Source organism: Gouania willdenowi, chromosome 17 (genome assembly GCF_900634775.1).
Source record: "Gouania willdenowi chromosome 17, fGouWil2.1, whole genome shotgun sequence".
In the NCBI taxonomy this organism is placed as follows: Eukaryota; Metazoa; Chordata; class Actinopteri; order Blenniiformes; family Gobiesocidae; genus Gouania; species Gouania willdenowi.
This window is the reverse complement of record NC_041060.1, coordinates 11757156-11777865: the sequence shown is the minus strand read 5'-3', so window position 1 is coordinate 11777865 and position 20710 is coordinate 11757156. Positions and strand designations below refer to the sequence as shown.

At 38.0% G+C, this 20710-nt stretch overlaps 2 protein-coding genes across 2 annotated transcripts in view; one reads left to right on the top strand and one right to left on the bottom strand.

The window, feature by feature from the left end:
• The first annotated feature begins 1824 nt into the window (after positions 1-1824).
• On the top strand, positions 1825-5790 carry LOC114478751 (kelch-like protein 40a). The gene is made up of 6 exons (XM_028471971.1): positions 1825-3159; positions 3291-3451; positions 3557-3664; positions 3794-3979; positions 4092-4241; positions 5372-5790. Exons 1-6 carry the CDS (start codon positions 2041-2043, stop codon positions 5481-5483), a joined length of 1836 nt encoding a protein of 611 aa, XP_028327772.1. The 5' UTR covers positions 1825-2040; the 3' UTR covers positions 5484-5790.
• Positions 5791-6682: 892 nt separating this feature from the next.
• The window catches only part of LOC114478753 (vasoactive intestinal polypeptide receptor-like), a 36945-nt gene continuing 22917 nt past the window's right edge, over positions 6683-20710 (bottom strand). The window contains exons 7-14 of the mRNA XM_028471976.1: positions 17832-17961; positions 15125-15278; positions 14187-14247; positions 11300-11366; positions 11143-11234; positions 10937-11066; positions 10412-10453; positions 6683-9011 (exon numbers count right to left, since the gene is read on the bottom strand). Of these exons, the coding sequence (XP_028327777.1) occupies positions 8823-9011; positions 10412-10453; positions 10937-11066; positions 11143-11234; positions 11300-11366; positions 14187-14247; positions 15125-15278; positions 17832-17961 (865 nt within the window). The 3' untranslated portion in view covers positions 6683-8822. The remainder of the gene's footprint in view (positions 9012-10411; positions 10454-10936; positions 11067-11142; positions 11235-11299; positions 11367-14186; positions 14248-15124; positions 15279-17831; positions 17962-20710) is intronic.

Here is a 20710-nt window from a genome sequence, read left to right as displayed (position 1 = left end):
TCTGTACTTTACATGAGTATTTATTGATTTTTTTGGTGACTTTTTACTTTTACTCTTTACTTTTTTAAACAAATATCTGTACTTTCTACTCCTTACATTTTAAAAAGAAAGTGTGTATTTGTACCGTTGCCGTACAGACAACCCCCAGTGCTAATGGTACGCTTACAGAAAAACAAGTAGCGTCATAGGGTTAGGGTTAGGGTTAGGGTAAGGTTTAGTCTTAGTCACGTGACCTAAACTGGCCAAATAGGGGAACTGCGTATGAATAGAATGTCAGTATATATTGATACGGCAACCGTACAGAAAGCCACCGCCTTTTAAAAATGAGCTTGTTACTTTTAAGATGACGACGTAAAAGGACACAAACCGGTTCGTTCTTTGCATTTATTTTGGTAGTTTGAGCTTTTTCTGTTAGGCAGGCTCATTAGTTTTATGGTTAACATTTTCTAAATGTTAAACTCAAAGCTGCTTTAATTGAGCATTTGCATTTTTTTTTTTCTCGACACATTTTATTTACAAATTGTATTTATTATGATTGCTAAAGTATCCTGGTGTTCAAAGATAACAGATGTAACTTGTTTCCACGTACCAGTTTTCTCCAAGTTCTTAAAAAACAAAAAAAGAAGATGTGGAATTTGCTGGTTTAAAAACCCTGTCTTATTATTGAAGGGATATTTGTTTCACTTGTTTACTTAAGTACATTTAGTAGCATGTACTTTTTAAATTTTACTTAAGTAAGGGAGCAACATCAAATTACTTCAAGTATCTATACTTTTACTTGAGTACTGAAGACTAGTACTTCTGCCACCTCTGTCAGACATCCACACCCATTGATAGCGTGTGGAAATCTCTATAGGGGAATACACCACACCGTTACAGATTTTGTTCAAAAATAATAATGTAATAGCTTTGAATTGACATTTAAAAACATTTACTTCTCTGTCTATTTTTTCTTAATAACATGAAAATAGTGACGTTGTTTATCATCTAGTGTGTTTGACAGTAATTTAGATGAAGATACACAATTGAATGTTGAGTATGAACAACAATTTAGCAATTCAGAGACGACTGTTCACCGAACTTACAAGTTTTTGGACCGTGGGAAGGTGGAGTACCTGAAAAGCTGAAGAATCATAGAGAGAACATGCAAAATTCACACACACAAAAGTTCAAACTTGAGAGTTGAACCCAGGACCTGCTTATTTTGAGTCAGAAGTGCTATATTTACTCCCTCCAATTTTATTAATTCACTCATCTTCATCATCTTCTAAACTGCTTTATTCCTGTTCAGGCTAGCAAAGTGGGGGTACACCCTGGACAGGGCGCCAGTCCATCACAGGGCAAAAACAAACAGACAACCACTGATACACTCTCATTCACTCCTAATATATGTTTTTGGGTGGTGGGAGTTAACAACGCAAGTACAAGAAGAACATGCAAACTACGTAAAAGGACCAAAGTGTCCGAGGCTCGTAGCTTGAACCCATGGCCCTTGAGGATGTGAGGCAGATGTGCTAACCACTATCCAGGCTGCCCTTAATTCATTTTGTTTTATTTTATTCCAGTAAGTATTGGAGGAAGGAGGAAACCATGTGTAATGTCTTTGTGATTGTACTCAAAAGTTACTAAAGTAAATCTAACAGTACAAACACTTACTTCACCCTGTCAGTGGTCATATTTTTCAGGCTGATTGGTGTATTGTTACTAATAGTAACATGTTGAAGTCAGAGAAACGGCATGCTGATGTGAAATATATGAAAATATCGCAGTGATCTGTGTCTATAAACTTGTTTGGTGAGTAGTTCTGGATTGAACGGCCCCGTCATTCAGCTCTGTGTGAAGCAGCCGTTCCCGAATGATCTCCACTATGGCTATAAATACAACTGACTTACTCACTGACGGACAACAGATGACAGCTGCAACCAACCCACGAAGACTGTCCACAGCAATCTGAGCCATCTCCGTAAACGTTGTCAGTCCTGCTTTGGAAGTAAGAACGAAGCCAAAGAAACCCAACCAGAGGTAAGCACCAGGGCAAAAATGGCTGCCATGACTATAGATCCAATGCAGCAGCCTCGGATGTACCAGCAAACTCTGCTTCAGGATGGCCTGTGTGACCTACTGGAGAATGACAAGTTTGTGGACTGTGTCCTCAAAATCCAGGAGAAAGAGTTCCCGTGTCATCGCTTGGTGTTAGCAGCCAGCAGCCCTTTTTTCAAGGCCATGTTCCTGTCTGAACTGGAAGAGAGCAAGAAGCGGGAGATCGTCCTCAAAGACGTAGAGCCTGGTGTCATGGGAATGATCCTGCGCTACCTTTACACATCTGACATTAACTTGACAGAACAGAATGTCCAGGACATATTCATGGTAGCTAATATGTACCAGATTCCCTCTATCTTCTCAGTTTGTGTGTCCTATCTTCAAGAGAAGCTGGTGCTTGGAAACTGTTTGGCTATTTTCAGGCTCGGACTGATTCTTGATTGTCCAAGACTTGCGCTGGCTGCTCGAGAGTTCATCTGTGAACGCTACACTGTTGTTGTGAGGGACCAGGACTTTCTGCAACTTAGACCTAGTGAGTTGGCCATGATCATCACCTCTGACTCCCTTAATGTTAAGCAGGAGGAGCTGGTATTTGAATCACTGATGGATTGGGTCAGCCATGACGAAACAAACCGAGTGAAGGATCTACCTGAGCTGCTTCACTGCGTTCGTTTCAGGCTCATACCTTTGGAATACTTCAAAGATAAGGTGGAACGTCACAAATGTATCCGGTTCAGCCAGGAGATCAAGAAGGAGCTGGATGTCGTAGAGGATGCTTACAAAGGTCGCCTTCCCGAACCAAGGAAGCTGTCAAGCGATTCAGCAACAGGGGGAGAAGGAAAGGTTGATGAAGATGAGGATGAAAGTTACCTGCCCGGTATACTAAACAACAACCCTCGTTTTGGGATGTTTGAGATGGACCTGATGCTCATGATCAATAACTCTGGGACTGTAGCATACGACCCGGTGGGAAATGAATGTTTTGTGGTGTCAGAATCTTCTGAAATCCCCAAAAACCACAACAGCTTGGTTACAACAGAAAATCAGGTATTTGTCATAGGGGGACTTCTGTATGACGAAGAGGACAAAGACGAACCTTTCAGCTCTTACTTCTTACAGGTAGTGTATTAACCATAAATACTATTATTATGTGGTCCTTGTCTTTGTCAAGAGTTAAATAAGTGAAGCACATGATTTAATCTGATTACTTGAGTATTTGCTATCTCACCCATTATGTATTTCCTCCTCAGTTTGACCCAGTCAGTTCAGAATGGTTAGGAATGCCCTCTCAACCAAACCCTCGCTGTTTGTTTGGCTTGACCGAAGCAGGGAACTCCATATTTGTTGTTGGAGGAAAACAACTAAAGGATGGAGAGCACGCCTTGGACTCGGTCATGATCTATGACAGACAGTGAGTATGTTTTTACTTGATGGTAGTCTCATCCTTCATATAATCACCATGTGTATATACAACTGAAGTTATCGCAGTGATCTTTAAAATATTTTTTATGCACAGGTCATTTAAATGGGGAGAGTCAGACCCTTTGCCTTACGAAGTGTACGGTCTTGGGACTGTATCACACAAAGGTCTCGTTTATGTTATTGGAGGAAAGTCTGAAAGCAAGTGTGTATCTGACGAATCTCCAATATTTCAAACTGTGCTTGCATATCAGCATTGTTCCATTCCCCCCACCCCCCTCCCCGACTATCATTTGATCAGCCCCTTTGACACTACTGTTTGTACTGTGTGTAGAAAATGTTTAAGAAGAGTCTGTGTCTACAACCCTACAAAGTTTGAATGGAAGGAACTTGCTCCTCTGAAGACAGCCCGCTCTCTGTTTGGTGTCACTGTCCACAATGACCAGATCTATGTGGTGACGGGGGTCACTGATTCAGGCCTCACCAGCTCTGCAGAGGTGTATGATATTGCCACCAACACGTGAGACATCCCTTTTTTTCTTTTAGGACTCACTCTATTTCATTGTTGTGAGGTCTTGCATCTATTAAATGACAGTGACGCCATCATTTGATCATAAATTGTGTATTTTCAGATGGTCTGAGTTCACAGAGTTTCCTCAGGAACGCAGTTCCCTAAATCTGGTCTCGATGGGAGGTGCTCTGTATGCTGTGGGCGGTTTTGCCATGGTGCCCAGTGAAACCAGTGAAGAGTCAGTCCCTACAGAAATGACAGACATCTGGAGGTGGGTTCCATGACAGACCTTTAGCTTTCGCCAACACACCCCATTTGCAAACTCCAAATCTATCAAAAAACAACATGGACTCAATATTTTATCCAGGAGGCAGTTGTAGTAAACACCATGTTTCATTAAAATCATCCCACTAGAATAGCTGTCTAGCACCATAGCATTAGTGGGAAGCATTAATGACACTTCTTGAATCGTTGCAACTCATAGTGTCAGTGTGAAATCATTGAGTTATTGTGTGGCTGGATCTGGCCTCCAATAGATTAACGATTAAGCTCATCTTGTCATTGATCACTTGGGCACCCAAGATCCAAACACAACACATGTAGGGTGTGTTATCTTGCCTAATAGTTCGTCTCTTATTAGACAAGAGATGAACTATGATAGCGGGGTGGTTTAATGGGGAGTTGCAGACTGGCTAAAATAAAAAACAGCTTTGTCATAAATATCTAGGCATTTTTCAAGTCCAAAAGTGAGAAAGTAGAATTAAAAAAGTTGATTTGATTTTTTTTTTTTTGGGGGGGGAGAAGTTTAAATAGCACCATAAAAAAACTAAATAAATTCAAAACCTAATCAGCGAAAGAAAATATTTTTTAAATGAAATTAATTAATTCAAATGTTTTAAGAACTGAGTCAATATTTGAGGTAGTGTGAATTAAATATTGTCATATCGCAAAAAGCTGGAAATAGCAACTTTCATCTGTATTTTATACAGAAAGAAAGAGAAAGAAAGAATACCTAACACAGACATAGAGTCAGTTTGGAGACTCTAATGGACCTTTTTATATTTTTAGACTGTAGAAGGAAATCATATACAGTATGTTATTGTTAATATGTTCCCACACATAATCAAGAAGAAGGCAGAAATAATTGATATGACATAATAAATTGACGAAACAGTAGTTGTATCAATCAGAAGTGAATAGAAAGATATATATATTTACAATTATGGAATTTCATTTTTTACTTCTAAATAAATCTTAAAAATGCATCTATCACACCTCAAAATCTGTTTTATTTTACATAAATAACTGATGTATTTCACATTAAATCCAAACTGACAGAATCTTTTTTTTTTTATTCTTTCCTTATCATATTTGAAGCTAACGTGTGTATTGTTCCCACAGATATGAGGAATCCGAGCAGTGCTGGAATGGGATCCTGCGTGAGATCTGCTATGCAGAAGCAGCCACGGTTCTCACTGTGCGCCTCAACACTCTGCGTCTACAGAAACTCTAACTGTTGTGAAGTAATGTCTCATTATAAGCCTAATATGGGGTGATATGGTTCATTAAGGATGGATACAGAGGAGTGGCATTGAGTGAACATCTATTTGTGTTTTCATGTGTTTTACTGCAGGGGGAGACAAAGACATACAGTCTAAACAAGCATATGTTAAAGCTTTTAAGCTCAGTTCAAATTATGAAAATGCTCAAATGTTCATTTTGTACATTTGTGATTCCTTCTTACTTTATTCCAGACAGTGTCTTTATTCTCTTTATTGATATTGAGTAAAATAAACCCAATAAATGATATGTTTACCAGCTTTGTTGTGGTTTTTTTTAAGAGTAATGTACACACATTTTAAATGATCTCCATTTAATATTTTCTTTAAAAAACAACAACAACATATTGACATCTTACATCACTCATTGTACAGTACACCAAATATTCCAAATATTTACATAAAGACTCTTAACCATCTTTTTTTTTAAACAACATACAAACAACGCTGCGAGGAATGTTGTTTTCAATGTAAACAGACTGCAAGTTGACACCTGAGCACTAAAATCAACACCATAAAACACATCATAAACCAGGACTTTATCCATATATACAGCCTTATATACAACAAGAACTGTGTGTAATCGTCAGTTTGAGGTACTTTTAGTGAGTTTTACTTCCGTTTTACACATACACGTACAACAAGAACAAGGAGAGGAACAAGTGGAATGAAATAGGTGATACAAAACTATCAATAAAAAGGACTTTATATACAGATCAAACACACATCTCCATGGATAGTGATAAAACACTGACACAAATGGTAAATTATTGCAGTGCTTTGCTACTTTGTCTTTTACTGAACTAATTCAAAGCTGGGAAACTCAGTGTTTGATGTCAGCACAACCACAATAATAGCCGTGTCTGTCAGTCAGATAAAGATAAAGGGACTTAGGACAAGACACTAAACTCCAAGTTGCTCACAATGCAGGATCGGTACTTTACGCATGTGGTGTGTTTGTGACTGATAGGGTCATTTTGGCAGAACATTTTAATTGTTTTCAGTTTGAGTTTTAGGCTTGTTTCATTGTTTTCAATTCTTTCTCTGCAAGTCTAAAATGTATTTCATTAAATATAGAGGATTTAGTCCAGGGGTTCTCAACTGGTCACACCCTGCGACCCAATTTTGCCAACGTCATTAAATTGCGACTCACTTTTTTTTTTTTTTTTTTTTTTTTTTTTTAGAATTCAACCAACCAAATGTAATCTGATTAATCCATATAGTCTTTTTTTTTTTTAAACATGAATCTATATATTTGCATGTACAACAAGCATTTCACAACATGCCTGTCAAAAGAAAAGTTTCTTTCAAAATAAAAGACAAGTTCAACCCAACATGAGAGACATTAAGTACAGGTCCGTGACCCACTTTTGGGTGCCGACCCACCAGTTGAGAATTGCTGATTTAGTCAACTAAAACAACTTCTTCTAGTATTTTAATGAGTTCAATTGCAAAAGCAGATACAGTAAGTCAGTTTTTACAAGTTTTCAGACAATGGGTTGTTTTTCTTTTTTAGTTCAGGTGATATGATTAAAATCAAAGATGAGTGGCTATGACCAAGGAGAGGATATCACCTCCCCAAAGCCACTCAACTTTGATTTGACTCACATGACCTAAACTACATCCTGAAAAAAATTAATATTCCGGAAATTTATAAAAGTGGCGTTACCTGCTTTTGAAACAGAACTCTTCATTTCTACCCTCTGATTGGTTGATCTAACATCATGTCACGCGATGATATTAGTTATTCCTAAAGATTTTTTTATTTTTATTCATAGATTAATTTCAGTTTTATAGTTTTCCTGCCTCAGTTTAGTTTTATGCAGATGAAAAAAAGTATAGCCAAAAAGAAAAATATACAGTAATTAAAACCTTGCATTGGTGGAATTTGAGACTTCACACACAGGGTTAGCACAGGGAGAAAAGTTTTCTGAGCTTAAAAATGGATATATTCGTATTTTTTTATTTATTTTTTTATTTTTTTTAATTGTCAATCAAAATTTTGGAGCATCTGCAGGTTTCAGGATAATTCACAGATCAAACGCAGCCCTGTACTCCATGGTCTGACCTGAAATATCTCACAGGTATTTTTTTTATATATATAAATGTTAGGAAATGTTGAACAGAAATAATTACACAAACGATGTCAATAGTGTTTGTCCAACTTTGTGTGTTTTGGGATTTCTACAGCATGTTTCCCTGGAAACTGGGAGTACAGTATTGAGACTGTAAACATGCACCTTGCAACCCCGACCTATATATGTTTCTCATGTGTTCCTAGCCTGAAATCAAATAAATGGGTCACCATAATAAACATGCATGGCCTCAGCAACAGTTGGCTGGAACGTCAAAAACATGCAGGTCAGTGGGTCAGAGCAGGAACATTAGTTTGGACGTGTCACATGAAACCACACAGGGGAGGCATCGTTAAGGTTTCTATTCAGGGTGTCATGAACATCTGTAAGAATCTGGACGAGAAAAGAAGAAAGGAAAAGAAAAGAGAAGAGGAAAGTAGTAGATTTCAAGCTAATCTAAGTTAGTTTTTTTTACTCCCAGGTATTTCTCTACAGTTCTTTGATTTGTGGACTGGTGGTGATGCACATCTGTTCCATCTATTAAAACGCTTTACAGGAAATGGAAAGATTCTGAAAAGCTGAAGCTTTCGACTTTCCGGTGGAATGTGACCCGCCTGTAATTTAGCAGAGAGTTTTCCTCATATAAAACTGTCAGAGGGAAGATAGGAACATCCAACGCGGGGTTAACCCCTAGGATCCTCCTCTGGTGAACACAGTCTGACACCATGCCATTGCCAATTGCTGCTGATCCCCAAAGCGACATGAGCCATTACACTAAGTGCTTGGACTCATCTTGCACAACACACCCTTTAAATAAACATCTGACTTCTTAACCGACGCATAACATCTGCGGCTCCATCCGTCTATCATTCACATTGGATAATAAACAACAGCAAACCCTCTCGTTTCTATTTAATACCCTTTAAGTGAGCGTAGTCGTGACGACCAACCTTGAGCCTGCAGTTTGTGCTGCCACTTTGCAAAGTGATTTGCAAAATGACTCAATGTGTGATCCTAACAGAGTGTGTACAGACACAAACTGTTTACCTTGACACGCGCACCAAAGACTGAAAGCAACAGTCAACCTTCACGTATTATGCAGGTTCCAACATGGTGGCGAGGCTTTAATGTGACAATTCCAATGAAATGAAATACTGTGAGCTTCGACCTCAAAACGGTGAAGTGGCCCTTTTCTAAACAACTTCCACTGTTTTCTTCTCAGATGGTAGAGAGGTGCTCCTGGCAGGAGGACGTGTGGTGTATCGTCGGACTGCATTTGGTCAACATTGAGATTTGAGTGAAGTTGTTACCGTTGCTGCCTATAGACGGGTGCTTGTACTTTGTGTCTGCACCGAGAAACCTCTGCAGCATCCACCTGCGCCACTTACGCTTAATCTCTGCTTGTACCTGAGCAGGAGATTTAAAAGGGAAGACAAACAAAAAGACAAAAGAGGAGCAGTTACCCAACGCAGCACAGTGTGTAAAAAATGGGATCTAAGGAGTTAAAAGGATGGCAAACATCTTTAAAGGTGGCCGTTTGTTAGATATATTACCAGAGATGACAAGTAACAAGGTACAAAGACTTTGTTACTATACTTAAAGGGCCCATGTTAAGATAAATGGACTTTTCTGTGCTTTAAACATCATAAAAGTGCTATTTGGACTTCATACACATGCCCAAAGACTTTTTTTCATTGATTCCCTCAATCGTTAGTTAGAGGGTGATTTGCTCCTTTCTTACTGCAGGGCGAGCACAAACACCTCGCTCCAATTTGATGACACGTTCCCACTTTGATGACGAATTTGAGCTGGAGAAGCCAAGCCTCCAGGAAACTCTTCCCTTGATTGACATGTAATCAGACACGCCCACAAAGGTGAGCATTTCAGCGTCCTTCGCGCAGTACTATGTATGTATTTTCTACAGTCTATGTATGTACCGGCGAACGCCCCACCCCCATGCTCTGTCTCATGTTTAAAAAGCAGCATGAGCTCGGCTACGGAGTGGGTGGGAGGAGAGCGGGGAGTGAGACACGCCCACTCATGAATATGCATAAGTAGGCCGCAAATCAGCTTGTTTGTGCAGAGTAGCTCAGAACGTGACTTTTCAGAGGCTAAAACTCTGAAAAACAGGCGAGTTTGGGAAAAGAAACCTCAAATACTATGTTTTTGGGTTTCTTAGAACAAATGGAGATGGGTGAAAAATAGCATGATATGGATCTTTAAGCAGTTTTTTTCTGGTATCTGTACTTTACTTGAGTAAACATTTTAAAAATGAGCGCATTACTTTTAAGCCCTTGAAGTTGACGCAACAACATAAAAAGACGCATAAATTTGGTAGTTTGGGCTTTTTTCCATTAGACTGGTCACTTGATTTTATGGTTAATATTTTCAAGTTTTTAAAAATGTTAAACTCAATGCTGCTCTGGGTTTAATTGAGAATTTGCAATTTTAAACATTTTATTTACAAACTGTATCTATAATGAGTGCTAAATTCTCTAGGTGTTCATAAAGTGTAACAGATTTAATTTATTTCCATGCACCAGTTTTCTACAAAATGTTAAACTTAAAGCTTCTCTGGGTTTAACTGAACATTTGTACTTATTTCTTTTCTTGACACATTTTATTTATTATGAGTGCTAAATTCTACAGATGTAATAGATTTAACGTATTACCGTGTACCAGTATTCTACAAGTTCTTAAAAAATTTAATAAAAGATGTGGAATTTGCTGGTTTAAAAGAATGTACATTTGTTTTACTTAAGTACATTTAGTAGCATGTACATGCACTACCTCTGTATATTACTCACCTCTCCATTCAGAAAGCAGTACAAGACGGCAACAACAAATCCCTGTCAAAGTCAAAAACAGATACAACGGCTGCTGTTAAAAACAAAAAAAGGAAAAAAAAAGACTGCGATTGCAAAGTTGAAAATGCTCCAAATATTTGTGAATGAATAATGACTACCAACTTTGGGCTGAGACTGAAGCTTAATCATTCAGATCTGTGGGAAACCTTCCCAAGAAGGAGATATAAATTTAAGAAACGTTTCATTGGTAGCTTTCCATCATTGCACTTTTTCTCTCAGTGTAAGTCATCAATTTTGCTTCCAGAAAAACTCACCAAAGTCATAAATTTAGTAGACCAAACTAAACATGTCGACTAAACTGACTCTTTATGAGCTTGATGAGACAAATTGTCCTCATTCCTGCACTACTTTATGATTTTCACTTTCATCCTCTTTCTGAACCAAACATGTGGCACCAGTATGGACTTGATGGAGTAAAAATAGCACAAGAAATGCATTTAAGATTTGGAAAATGTGGCTTCTCACCTGAAAGGACCCGAGGATGAGGTCGAACACCAGCCTAACCTGTGGATGGATGTGGTCAGGAATGAACGCAAAAATGATGTAGTTTATTCCAAACAATGGAATCAACAACAGTGTGGATTTAGCCAGTCTCCTGCAAACAAAGGATGATTAAAAAGCTTTGAATCAAAGGTTTGAATTAATGTCGACATATTGCCCGGAACACTTACGAATACTGGTTGGATTCCTTCCTTCCGATGTCGGGACAGTTCATTTTCTGAAGCAGAACCCGGATGATGAAAATAAAGAGGAAAAAATTCACCTGGAAGGACATGAGCAGGTAAGTGTTTGCACCAGGAAGGAGATGGAGGAGGTGACATCACTCACGAGGATGGTGACTAAAACGGGTGTTTTGATGATCCACCAAGGACTGTCATTAATTATGTCCCAGCATCTAAGAGAAAAATATAAACACGAGTAAATCCCAACATTATATAACTTCAATCCCAACAATAAAAAGCTTTTTTTTCTTCTAAATGTTAAACTCTTCTTCATTGCCTTCTCCAATGGTTTTCAAACACTAATACTGACGTGTTATTGTAACTATTTATGCAAATATTTTATACTTTTCTGTGTCATTAGGTGGGCGTAATAATCACAATAATGTGGCATATAATCTAATAATTTGAGGACTGGTTTGAGAAGTACTGGTCTACACAAACATGAAATCTGCTGGCATTTAGATGTAGCTTGTAACCCCCTGTCTCCTCTTAGTTGCTCTAGCCCAGTGATTCTCAAATGTGGGTCCGTGAACCCCTAAGGGTACGCGATGGCACTACATGGGGTACATGAGAGGGAGAAAATGGAAAATTAACAAGCAAAAGCATTACAAATATCAAGATTATGATGTTTATTTTTAGTTAAAAAGGATAAATACTGTAGAGAGATGACCGGAAATGATAAAAACTACAGAAATAATTTCATTCAGGATAGGGCTGAACAATTTTGGAAAATAATCTAATTTTTTTCCTCAATATTGCGATAGGGATTTAATATGCAATTATTTTTTTTCAAGGGCCTCTTGTCATGTATTTTTCAATGAACACAAGCAATAAATCAATCTGTTTCATAATGAATAATTTCAGATTTATTTAAACTTTAAAAAAATATAAAATATACATTTTAAAGCACAGATTACAACAATAAAGCAAACAAATCTGTGGCTTTACCTCTTCAACATATTTAACTAACTTCATGTTTCATGACAGTACAAGACAGGACAAAAAAACTAATTAAATTGCCGCCTTTGCGGTTAAAAAAATTGCATTTTATGATATTGCAATATCGCATGTGGACTGCACTTGTTAAACACTCTGAACTTAACAGGACAGTACAAGACAGGACAAGAAGGAAAAAAAAAAATGCAGCCTTTGCGATTAGAAAATTACATTTTATATCGCGATAATATCACAAATGCAATTAATCGTTCAGCCCTAGTTCAGGAGACACCAAATTCTATTTCATTCCACTTATTTACAAAATGACATTCTTTAAAATGTGTGTTATCACTCATTCATTCCATCATATTGCTCTATAGTTGTTTTTTCATAGTGTTCTGAGAAAAATGTTGTCGTCAGACAAAGGGGGTACAAGGATTCAGAAATCAGAGAAAGGGGTACTTGGGCCCAAAAGGTTTGAGAACCATTGATCTAGCCAATAGCGACAGACCTGCCATATCACAACTCTGCAGGAGGACAAGTTAAACCAAAAGGAAATGTTATGTTACTGAGGAGAAAACGGTAGTTGTGTGTGATTAATACTTTTGGCACGTCTACAGCAGTGTTTGCCACAGCAGACACTTTGAGAAAAGTCCCACAGTGCACAAAAACAATGGGCAATGAGCCATGGTAAAGCTACAGCCACCTGCCAAAAATTATATATCATATCATATATGTAATGATATAAGCAATACATTGTAAAATTGTTATGAAAGTAGCACATCTTTGGACTGATTGTGTAAAATCCAGTCATTGACAGTAACAAAGTACACTGACGTCAGTATAGATACCCTGGTTATTCACTACTTTCTCTCCCCTGTGAGCTCACACTTATTTTCATTGCTTCAGTTCTTATCCACAGAAAAGTTGATCCTTGTATGGCTTGACTCAGTCCTACTGCCGTACACACATAACGTCTTTCTCATCAGTGAAAGAGCCAACCAGAGAGATGGGCGTGTCACGTCTAATAGCCCTGTTTATTTGACAACTGCTCTTGCCAACAACTGTGGCGTTATCTCAGGCCCATGTTTGAGCTTTTGGAAGCAAAAACTGATTCATATCATCAAAACAGCAATTTAATCCTGGCAAGAGAAAGAGAGCACTGGACACTGCAATATTGTTTATACGTTTTCATTTTGTTTTTGTTTGACCAAAATACATTGTGACGCTCGAATGTTACAAGTGACTGAAATATGTTTTTTGTGTTAAAAATACAGTTAGATTTGTGTTCCTAACAATATAGAAAACAGTTCAAAAAGCTTCAATAAGTGCTTCTTTTCTAACTAGTAGCCAGTGACGGCGTCAAGGGGGGCATTCGCGGGCAGTGCCCCCCCAGCTGACCGACTGTGTCCCCCCCTCCCTCACCCCCCCCCCACACACACTCTTCCTCCTAGAGGGGGAGCTTTTTATTAATCAACGATATCTGATTGGCTATCGCAACTGACTGTGTCCATTCACTGACAGCAGAGGGGATTCTGCTCCTTAGACAAAATACACTGTGCTGTAATTGTTTTACATTTGTGCTATTGAATGCACCCTAGAGCTGTTGTTAGGATCAGCCAATAGAGTGTGTATATGTCTATGGCCTGGTCTGTTGATTCACGTGACGTCACTCACACTACTGCATCGTGACAAAGCGACAACTAGTAACGGCTGCAGCCTGCGGGAAGGTCCAACATCCAGCCCTCAACGACGAAAGATTTAGACGGAGGGCAGGAAGTGAAGCTTGAGAATCTGCTGTTTGGAATAATCAAAATGACCATGTTTTGTATAGTTTACGGCTGCTCCAGTCGTTCTAACCGAGAAAAGGGAAATATATTTTACCAAAAATTGTCATTCACCATAGAAAGTGTATTTTAAACCTACGTCAACGGTCAGGAGGAACAGAGTCTGCTGATGCCCGTGTCTGTAGCGAACACTTCGTTAGCGAGCTAGTGAACTCAGTGAAGCTTAATAAAGGGGAATGGATGGTGACAAGGAAACAGGATAGGACTTACCCAGGATGGTTTAAATATGCCTTCGTAATCACCCAGGCTGAAATAAAGATAGTTGGAGCTCCTGAAAAGAAAAGACACAGTTTGACTAAAGCTTAGGAACCATTTCAGCTATGAGAACATGAAACTCATCAAGCAAAACAGAAGAGCTGCACAAATGTCTGGCATTTTTAGAGCTAATATTGAATATCTAAGATATGGGCAACTTTATCACAGCGAGGGCCACAAAAATGTGATTGTATCTGACCCGAGGGCCACATTATCAACAGCATATAGAATAAAGGAAAAAAGGGTTTTGTCATTTTTTTTTTTTTGGTTTTGTGTTTGTCAGTTTTTATTCATTATGTGTGTTTTGTTATTTTTTGTGTTCTTGTTGTAATGTTGTGTATTTTTCTGTTATTTTATGCAATTTTGTTGACAGTTTGTGTGGTTTTGGAGCTATTCTGTAAAGTGTTGTCATTTTTTTTTGTGTGTGTTTTTGTAGTCTTTTTTGTGTTTTTTTGTTTAAGTGGTTGTTGTGTGTCTTTGTTGTCATTATGTTTGGACTTTTTGTGTACTTTGTGATTTTGCTGTTGATTTGTGTGTTTTGGGAGATATTCTGTGTATTATGCCAGGCTTTGTATTCCTTCCAACTTATTGAAATACAATTTTGGGGGATTTGTTTTTGGGGCCACGCAAAATTAGACCGAGGGCCGCATGTGGCCCCCAGGCCGCCAGTTTTTTTCGACAACAGGTAAAACTTAAACCAAATTAAACCAAGTGCCGTGAGCCTGGTGTTGTTCTTCCATCTCATTCATATACATGTGAGCTTTCCTGAATCAGCCGCATGTATAAAAACTCATGAATTCATTTACATGTGATCATGCAGGCCTTGTGCAGTTTGTAGCAAAGTATAAACAAGACATCCAACCGACGCCTATTCATGAACTTAACTTACGTACCCCAACCAATCAGAATGTACCACCAGAAGTACTTTCTTTCCGAAAAGAAGGAGACGGCCAACAGAGCGTGAAGATAAAGGCCCTCCACTAGTAGCCAGAAGTAGCTGGCCATAACCCCGTAGTGGAAGAAGACCACCACTACCTTGCAGCCATTCTGTAAAAGATGTAAATGTTAAAGGGGGATTGCATTAACTGAGCACATAAATAATTGAGATAATAATGCAAAAATACAACCACCTTGTGAACTGAAGTTATTTTCAATATGAACACATTTATATCAATGATTCAATTGAAAGGAAATTTTGATTTTTGTAGTAGATTAAAAAATATGTTCAAAGTTCCAAATTCAACCCCTTAAGTAAGTAAGTAAAATGTATTTATATAGCGCTTTTCACAGACTAGGGTCACAAAGTGCTTCACATTTTACAGTTTAAAACAATAACAGAGTGCATATGCCTGTACAGTGCAGTGTCGGTAGAGAATAATAAAAGGGTACATATAAAGCCTACATTAGGTAGATACAAAAGTGTGGCTAGAAAGCCTCCCTAAAAAGTATGTCTTTGACATAGTTGTCGTTGATTTTTGAAATCATCCATGGAGTCTAGCATGTGCAGAGTGTGAGGAAGATCATTCCAGGGACGAGGAGCTACCGCTTTAAGCGATCGATCTCCTCGAGTTTTAAAGCGAGTGCGGGGGACCATCATCAGGTATTGAGAAGAGGACTTTAAGCTCCTATTAGAAACATTGGGCTGGATCAGGTCTTTAATGTATCCAGGCGCCTGACCATGGAGAGCCCTGAACGTCAGTACCAGGATTTTAAAATGAATCCTGTATATGACAGGGAGCCAATGAAAGATTTGAAAATAGGAGTAATATGGGCTGTCTTGTGGGTGTGGGTCAGGAGCCACGCAGCAGAGTTTTGGACTACTTGTAGGCGAGCCAAGTCCTTTTTACTAAGGCATGTAAACAGGCTGTTACAGTAATCTAATCGTGAGGAAACAAACGCATGCACAATCATCTCAAGCTCATGACGAGGGACCATGTGTCTCAGCTTAGAGATGTTTCTCAAATGGAAAAAAACAGAAAACAAATGACTGTCATTATGTGATCCTCTCAATGATTGTCTGTAAAATGGTATAGTTTTTGATCATGTTGATCATTATTGTTATGCTATGTTAAAGATACGGAGTAGCCAAGATGATGGGCCAGCCCAAATATTTTTATAACGCATTTTATTTTAGCTAGATTTATATTTGAGAAAGTAAAAGTATAGAATACAGTTGTTTAGAATTATGTTTTGTGCTTTAATTATAACGATTCAATTCACTACTCAAAGAAGTTATATAAGAAATTTACATACATATATATATATAAGAATATATAGATTTATTAAAAAGAATTGAATATTTTATATTTTTTAATATATACTGTACTTGTAATCAGTAAATATTTTTTAATCAATTACTAGACATTTCAGGTGACCCCATTTAAATTCCAGTCAACCCCACAGGGGGTCATGACCCCAAGGTTGAAAAACACTGCCTTATTTGGTCTTCAATTTAGCAGCCTCATCAACAGTGACATAATGAAGGGTCATTATGTCACTGGGGGGATTTTAAGACAAAACATCCATAAAATTGACCAACGCCCTGATTCTTCCTTTATTTGTTTGTTTGTGTGTGGCATTCTAAGCATGGCTGATGGTTTTGGGAAAGCTTGCTGATGCAGTTGAGTACACCTAAGCTTCTGTGTCGCACTGTAGTGTAGAATTCAATCAGAAGTGAGGCAACAGAGATTAATGGTTCACCCTTCACCTAAGCACTTCAAATTGTTTTAAAGCCCCCTTTTGCCCAGTGTGCGAGCACGAACTGCAAAAATAAATCAACCTCACCCACACATAGGAAGTTGTCCTGTTTAAACATGTTGCACAACGCAAACTCTGACTGCAATCTAAGAAAACGAGTCTGGTATTTCAGTCAAAGATCATCCAACGTGCAGCTCAGACGTAAACTCACAAAACCTTGTTGTGCGATGACAAACACAAATATCGCAACTTCCTTCAGTGCAAGTTTAAAAAACCTTAAATGGCTTCAGCAGCTGTGTGTGAGACTGAGGTGAGTGTGTGCTAAAAGAAGGAAGTGTCTCAACTACACCATTTACAATCAGCACTTAGTGACAGTGGAAAAGGAGGTGATTTACAATCTGCTGATCTAATCTTTTCTAGCAATAAATCCCTAAATTCGCTTGGAGGGAGCTGAGAAAACAACGCACGCATTAGTGGTTTGATCAATGCAACACGTATAAAACTAAATTCATATTGAACTCTGACCTGGTCAGGATCTTATCTCAGCCCTTATTCAAACCATTGCCCTTATTCTGATGCAGCTGTGCTTAAGGTGTCTAAAAAAGTGAACAAAAGCAGATATCCTAACTCGTGTTTATTTGCACCACTAGAAACTCAGGTTTAATGCTCAGCAAACAGGAACTCCAACAACATCCTGGCAAATCATCTGAGGTGAAAGCACTCTGCAAACAATGCTACACCCAAACATTAAGTACACGATACGACAATGCAGTTGGCTGTGTGAGAAAAAAGTGTGACAGTTGCTGAGCACAGAGCAGAAAGCAGAACCTCCAGGGAGGTATTAAAATTGTGACGTTTGACAAAGAAAGCAGCACAATAGAGAGAAGGTAACCATGGACTCACAGACGACTGGCAATTGTCCGTCTCCCCGACATCATAGAGAACAACGTCCTTGATAAAAACAGTCACAGCTTTCAGGATGAAAGACACAAAGAGATTCATGTGGATATAGTTTCTGGTGCAATGGAGTTTCCTGCAGAATATAGAAGGAAAATGTGTAAAACAAAATATGTATTAAAAGTGTTTCCGACTGATTTTCATCTAATGAAGAATTTTGGCTGAGCAGAGGCAAACTTTATGAGGCCGAGAACACATGGATGGATGGATGGATGGATGGATGGATGGATGGATGGATGGATGAAGCCCTGGGTTAACATTTAGTTCACATGTGAACAAGAGCAAATCGAAGAAACACTTATGAGCATGTAAATGTCCCTCATGTAAATTATCTCCTTGGGCTGTTTTCAAATATGACATGTGAGCTTTTTTTTTCTTCTTTTATTTTTCTTAAAGTTATACAACCGTAGATATTACTAGTAGTACCACACAAACCTTAGCTTTACATTACACTCATTTCAAGTTACTGCATTTTTTTATTAACAAAAACAATATGTGCACCTTGAATTAAAAAGGGAAACATGAGAATTTGCTTTTTGAATTCCCATAGAGTGCGGCGCCTCTGTGCATTTTTACATACTGAGTGAGATTGTTAAACTGAAAGTACATACACACCAAATAACTAACACACGCACTGACTGATCAGAATGCAGAGATATTACAAAGACAGTGTACCAGCACTCAATCAATGTTCAAACACTCTTTAAGTAGTGGAGGAGGGCACTCGGGGATTTAGGCACACCTGTGTGGAGACAAGACAGACTCCGAAAAACTAATTTCTTCCCTTTCAATCCTTTTTTTTTTTCATAGTTTATAGTTTTCATCAACTACAGTATATAGAAAATATATATATATATATATATATATATATATATATATATATATATATTTTTTTTTTTTTTTTTTTTTAAGCAACAATTACTGAAAAAATATAAATGAGCGAAAACTAAATCAATATACAGTATATTTATGTTTTTGTCCACTAATAAAAACTAAAGTATAATGTTCACATGGGACGAAATCAATCAGAACTGAGTATTTCATTTTTTTTGGACGGTATCCTTTTAAAACTACTTTTGTTACATGAAAGGAGGGGCAAGCCTGAATGCCATCCCATATCAGGTGGATAAATGGTCATTCAAGGTAAAAAATGCATAAACTCTTATGCTTTATATCAGTGGTTCCCCAACTTGTCACAGTCCCGTACATAAATATCATATATAAAGGCTAGATGCCTTACGGCGGATTCTGCCACGGCATCACTGGTGGCCATCTTGCCTTAGGAAGCTCTTTGACGGAGTGTGTGGAACAGGAAGGAAGGTGAGTGATCTGCGAATGTAAATCCTTTTATCTCACTAAAATCTTGATGGATTTGAATACAGTTTGCATTCTTACAAACGTTAACGTGGCTACAATTCTGGATGTTTTCAAATTTTCAAATTGCAGCTTTTCTCTTCAAAAAACAACTTAATCATGCAGCATACAGTAGTTGTGTAAGCCTGAGACCATCAGATTTAACTTGTTGAAAAACATCTTACGTTATGATTCCTATTGCAAATTGCTGAGTGAAGATTGACGTGAAGATTCCAGACTTTTGTGCAGCCTACGGATGCTCTAATCACCGTTCTGTTGGAAACCAGAGCCCGCGGGATCACCTTACCACATGTAAGATATTACAATACTATGACTATATTTAGGATAATTGTTAGTTACTTAGTGGAAGTATTTACAATACAGGTCCTGTTACAGAGGAACAGGGGGCTGACATAATAGCATTGCAAGGTTGTTGTTGACACAATGTTTCTTTTGGACACCTTTTTATAACTATTTTAAAGTGGTTATTCTTAAACTATCATGTGAAGTATCCTTATGCAATAAACACTATTTATTGATTTCACTATGTTTTTTGAGTTATTTCATCTCTGTCATCTCTATCTCCGAGTTTTAATAGCTCATATATTGATTTGACATAAATAACTGGTGTGTGTGTATTCATTGCACCTATCTGAAGTCCAACGGGGAAATAAGTAGGTCATCCAGAACTATTGACCGGAAGTGTATTAGAATTATCCATAAGTACAGTGTTATAATGACACCTCTGACCTTTATGACAAACTAAACTGTTTGAAAATTGGTAGAAAAGTCAGCAAGTTATTGTTATTTAAACAGTACATGCACAACTACTACAAAATATTATGGGTGAGTGAGCTGACCGAGACAAGATGGCCACCTTTGCAGACGTGCTACGCTATTGGCCGACAGCGCAGATGAGACATGTAGCTTTTATAAATGATATCTGTACCCCTTCAGACATTTAACCTGAAGCCATGCACCCCCTCGTCCTGCACACTGAATACACATTATAATGTAATGTTTGATACAATGTAGCCCTACAGTGAAATTTGTCTCTGAGTTTTACCTGATTCCTGTTGAGGAATCACATATAACTAGAATTTGCATTTCCTGAAGAAAATGCAAAGTGAGGATGCAGGTGCTGGCCCATGTCATTAAACACTGCATTAGCATTAGCCTAGGATTAGCCGAGCACTACCGTTAGCATTAGCTAGCATTAGTATTAGCTAGCATTAGCATTAGCTAGCATTAGCATTAACCTAGCATTAACATTATTATTTGCTCGCATTAGTATTAGCTAGCATTAGCATTAACCTGGCATTAACATTAGAATTTGCTCGCATTAACATTAGCATTAACATTAACATAGCAACAGCCTAGCATTAACATAGCATTAGCCTAGCATTAACATAGCATTAGCCTAGCATTACCGTTAGCATTAACATAGCAACAGCCTAGCATTAGCATTAACA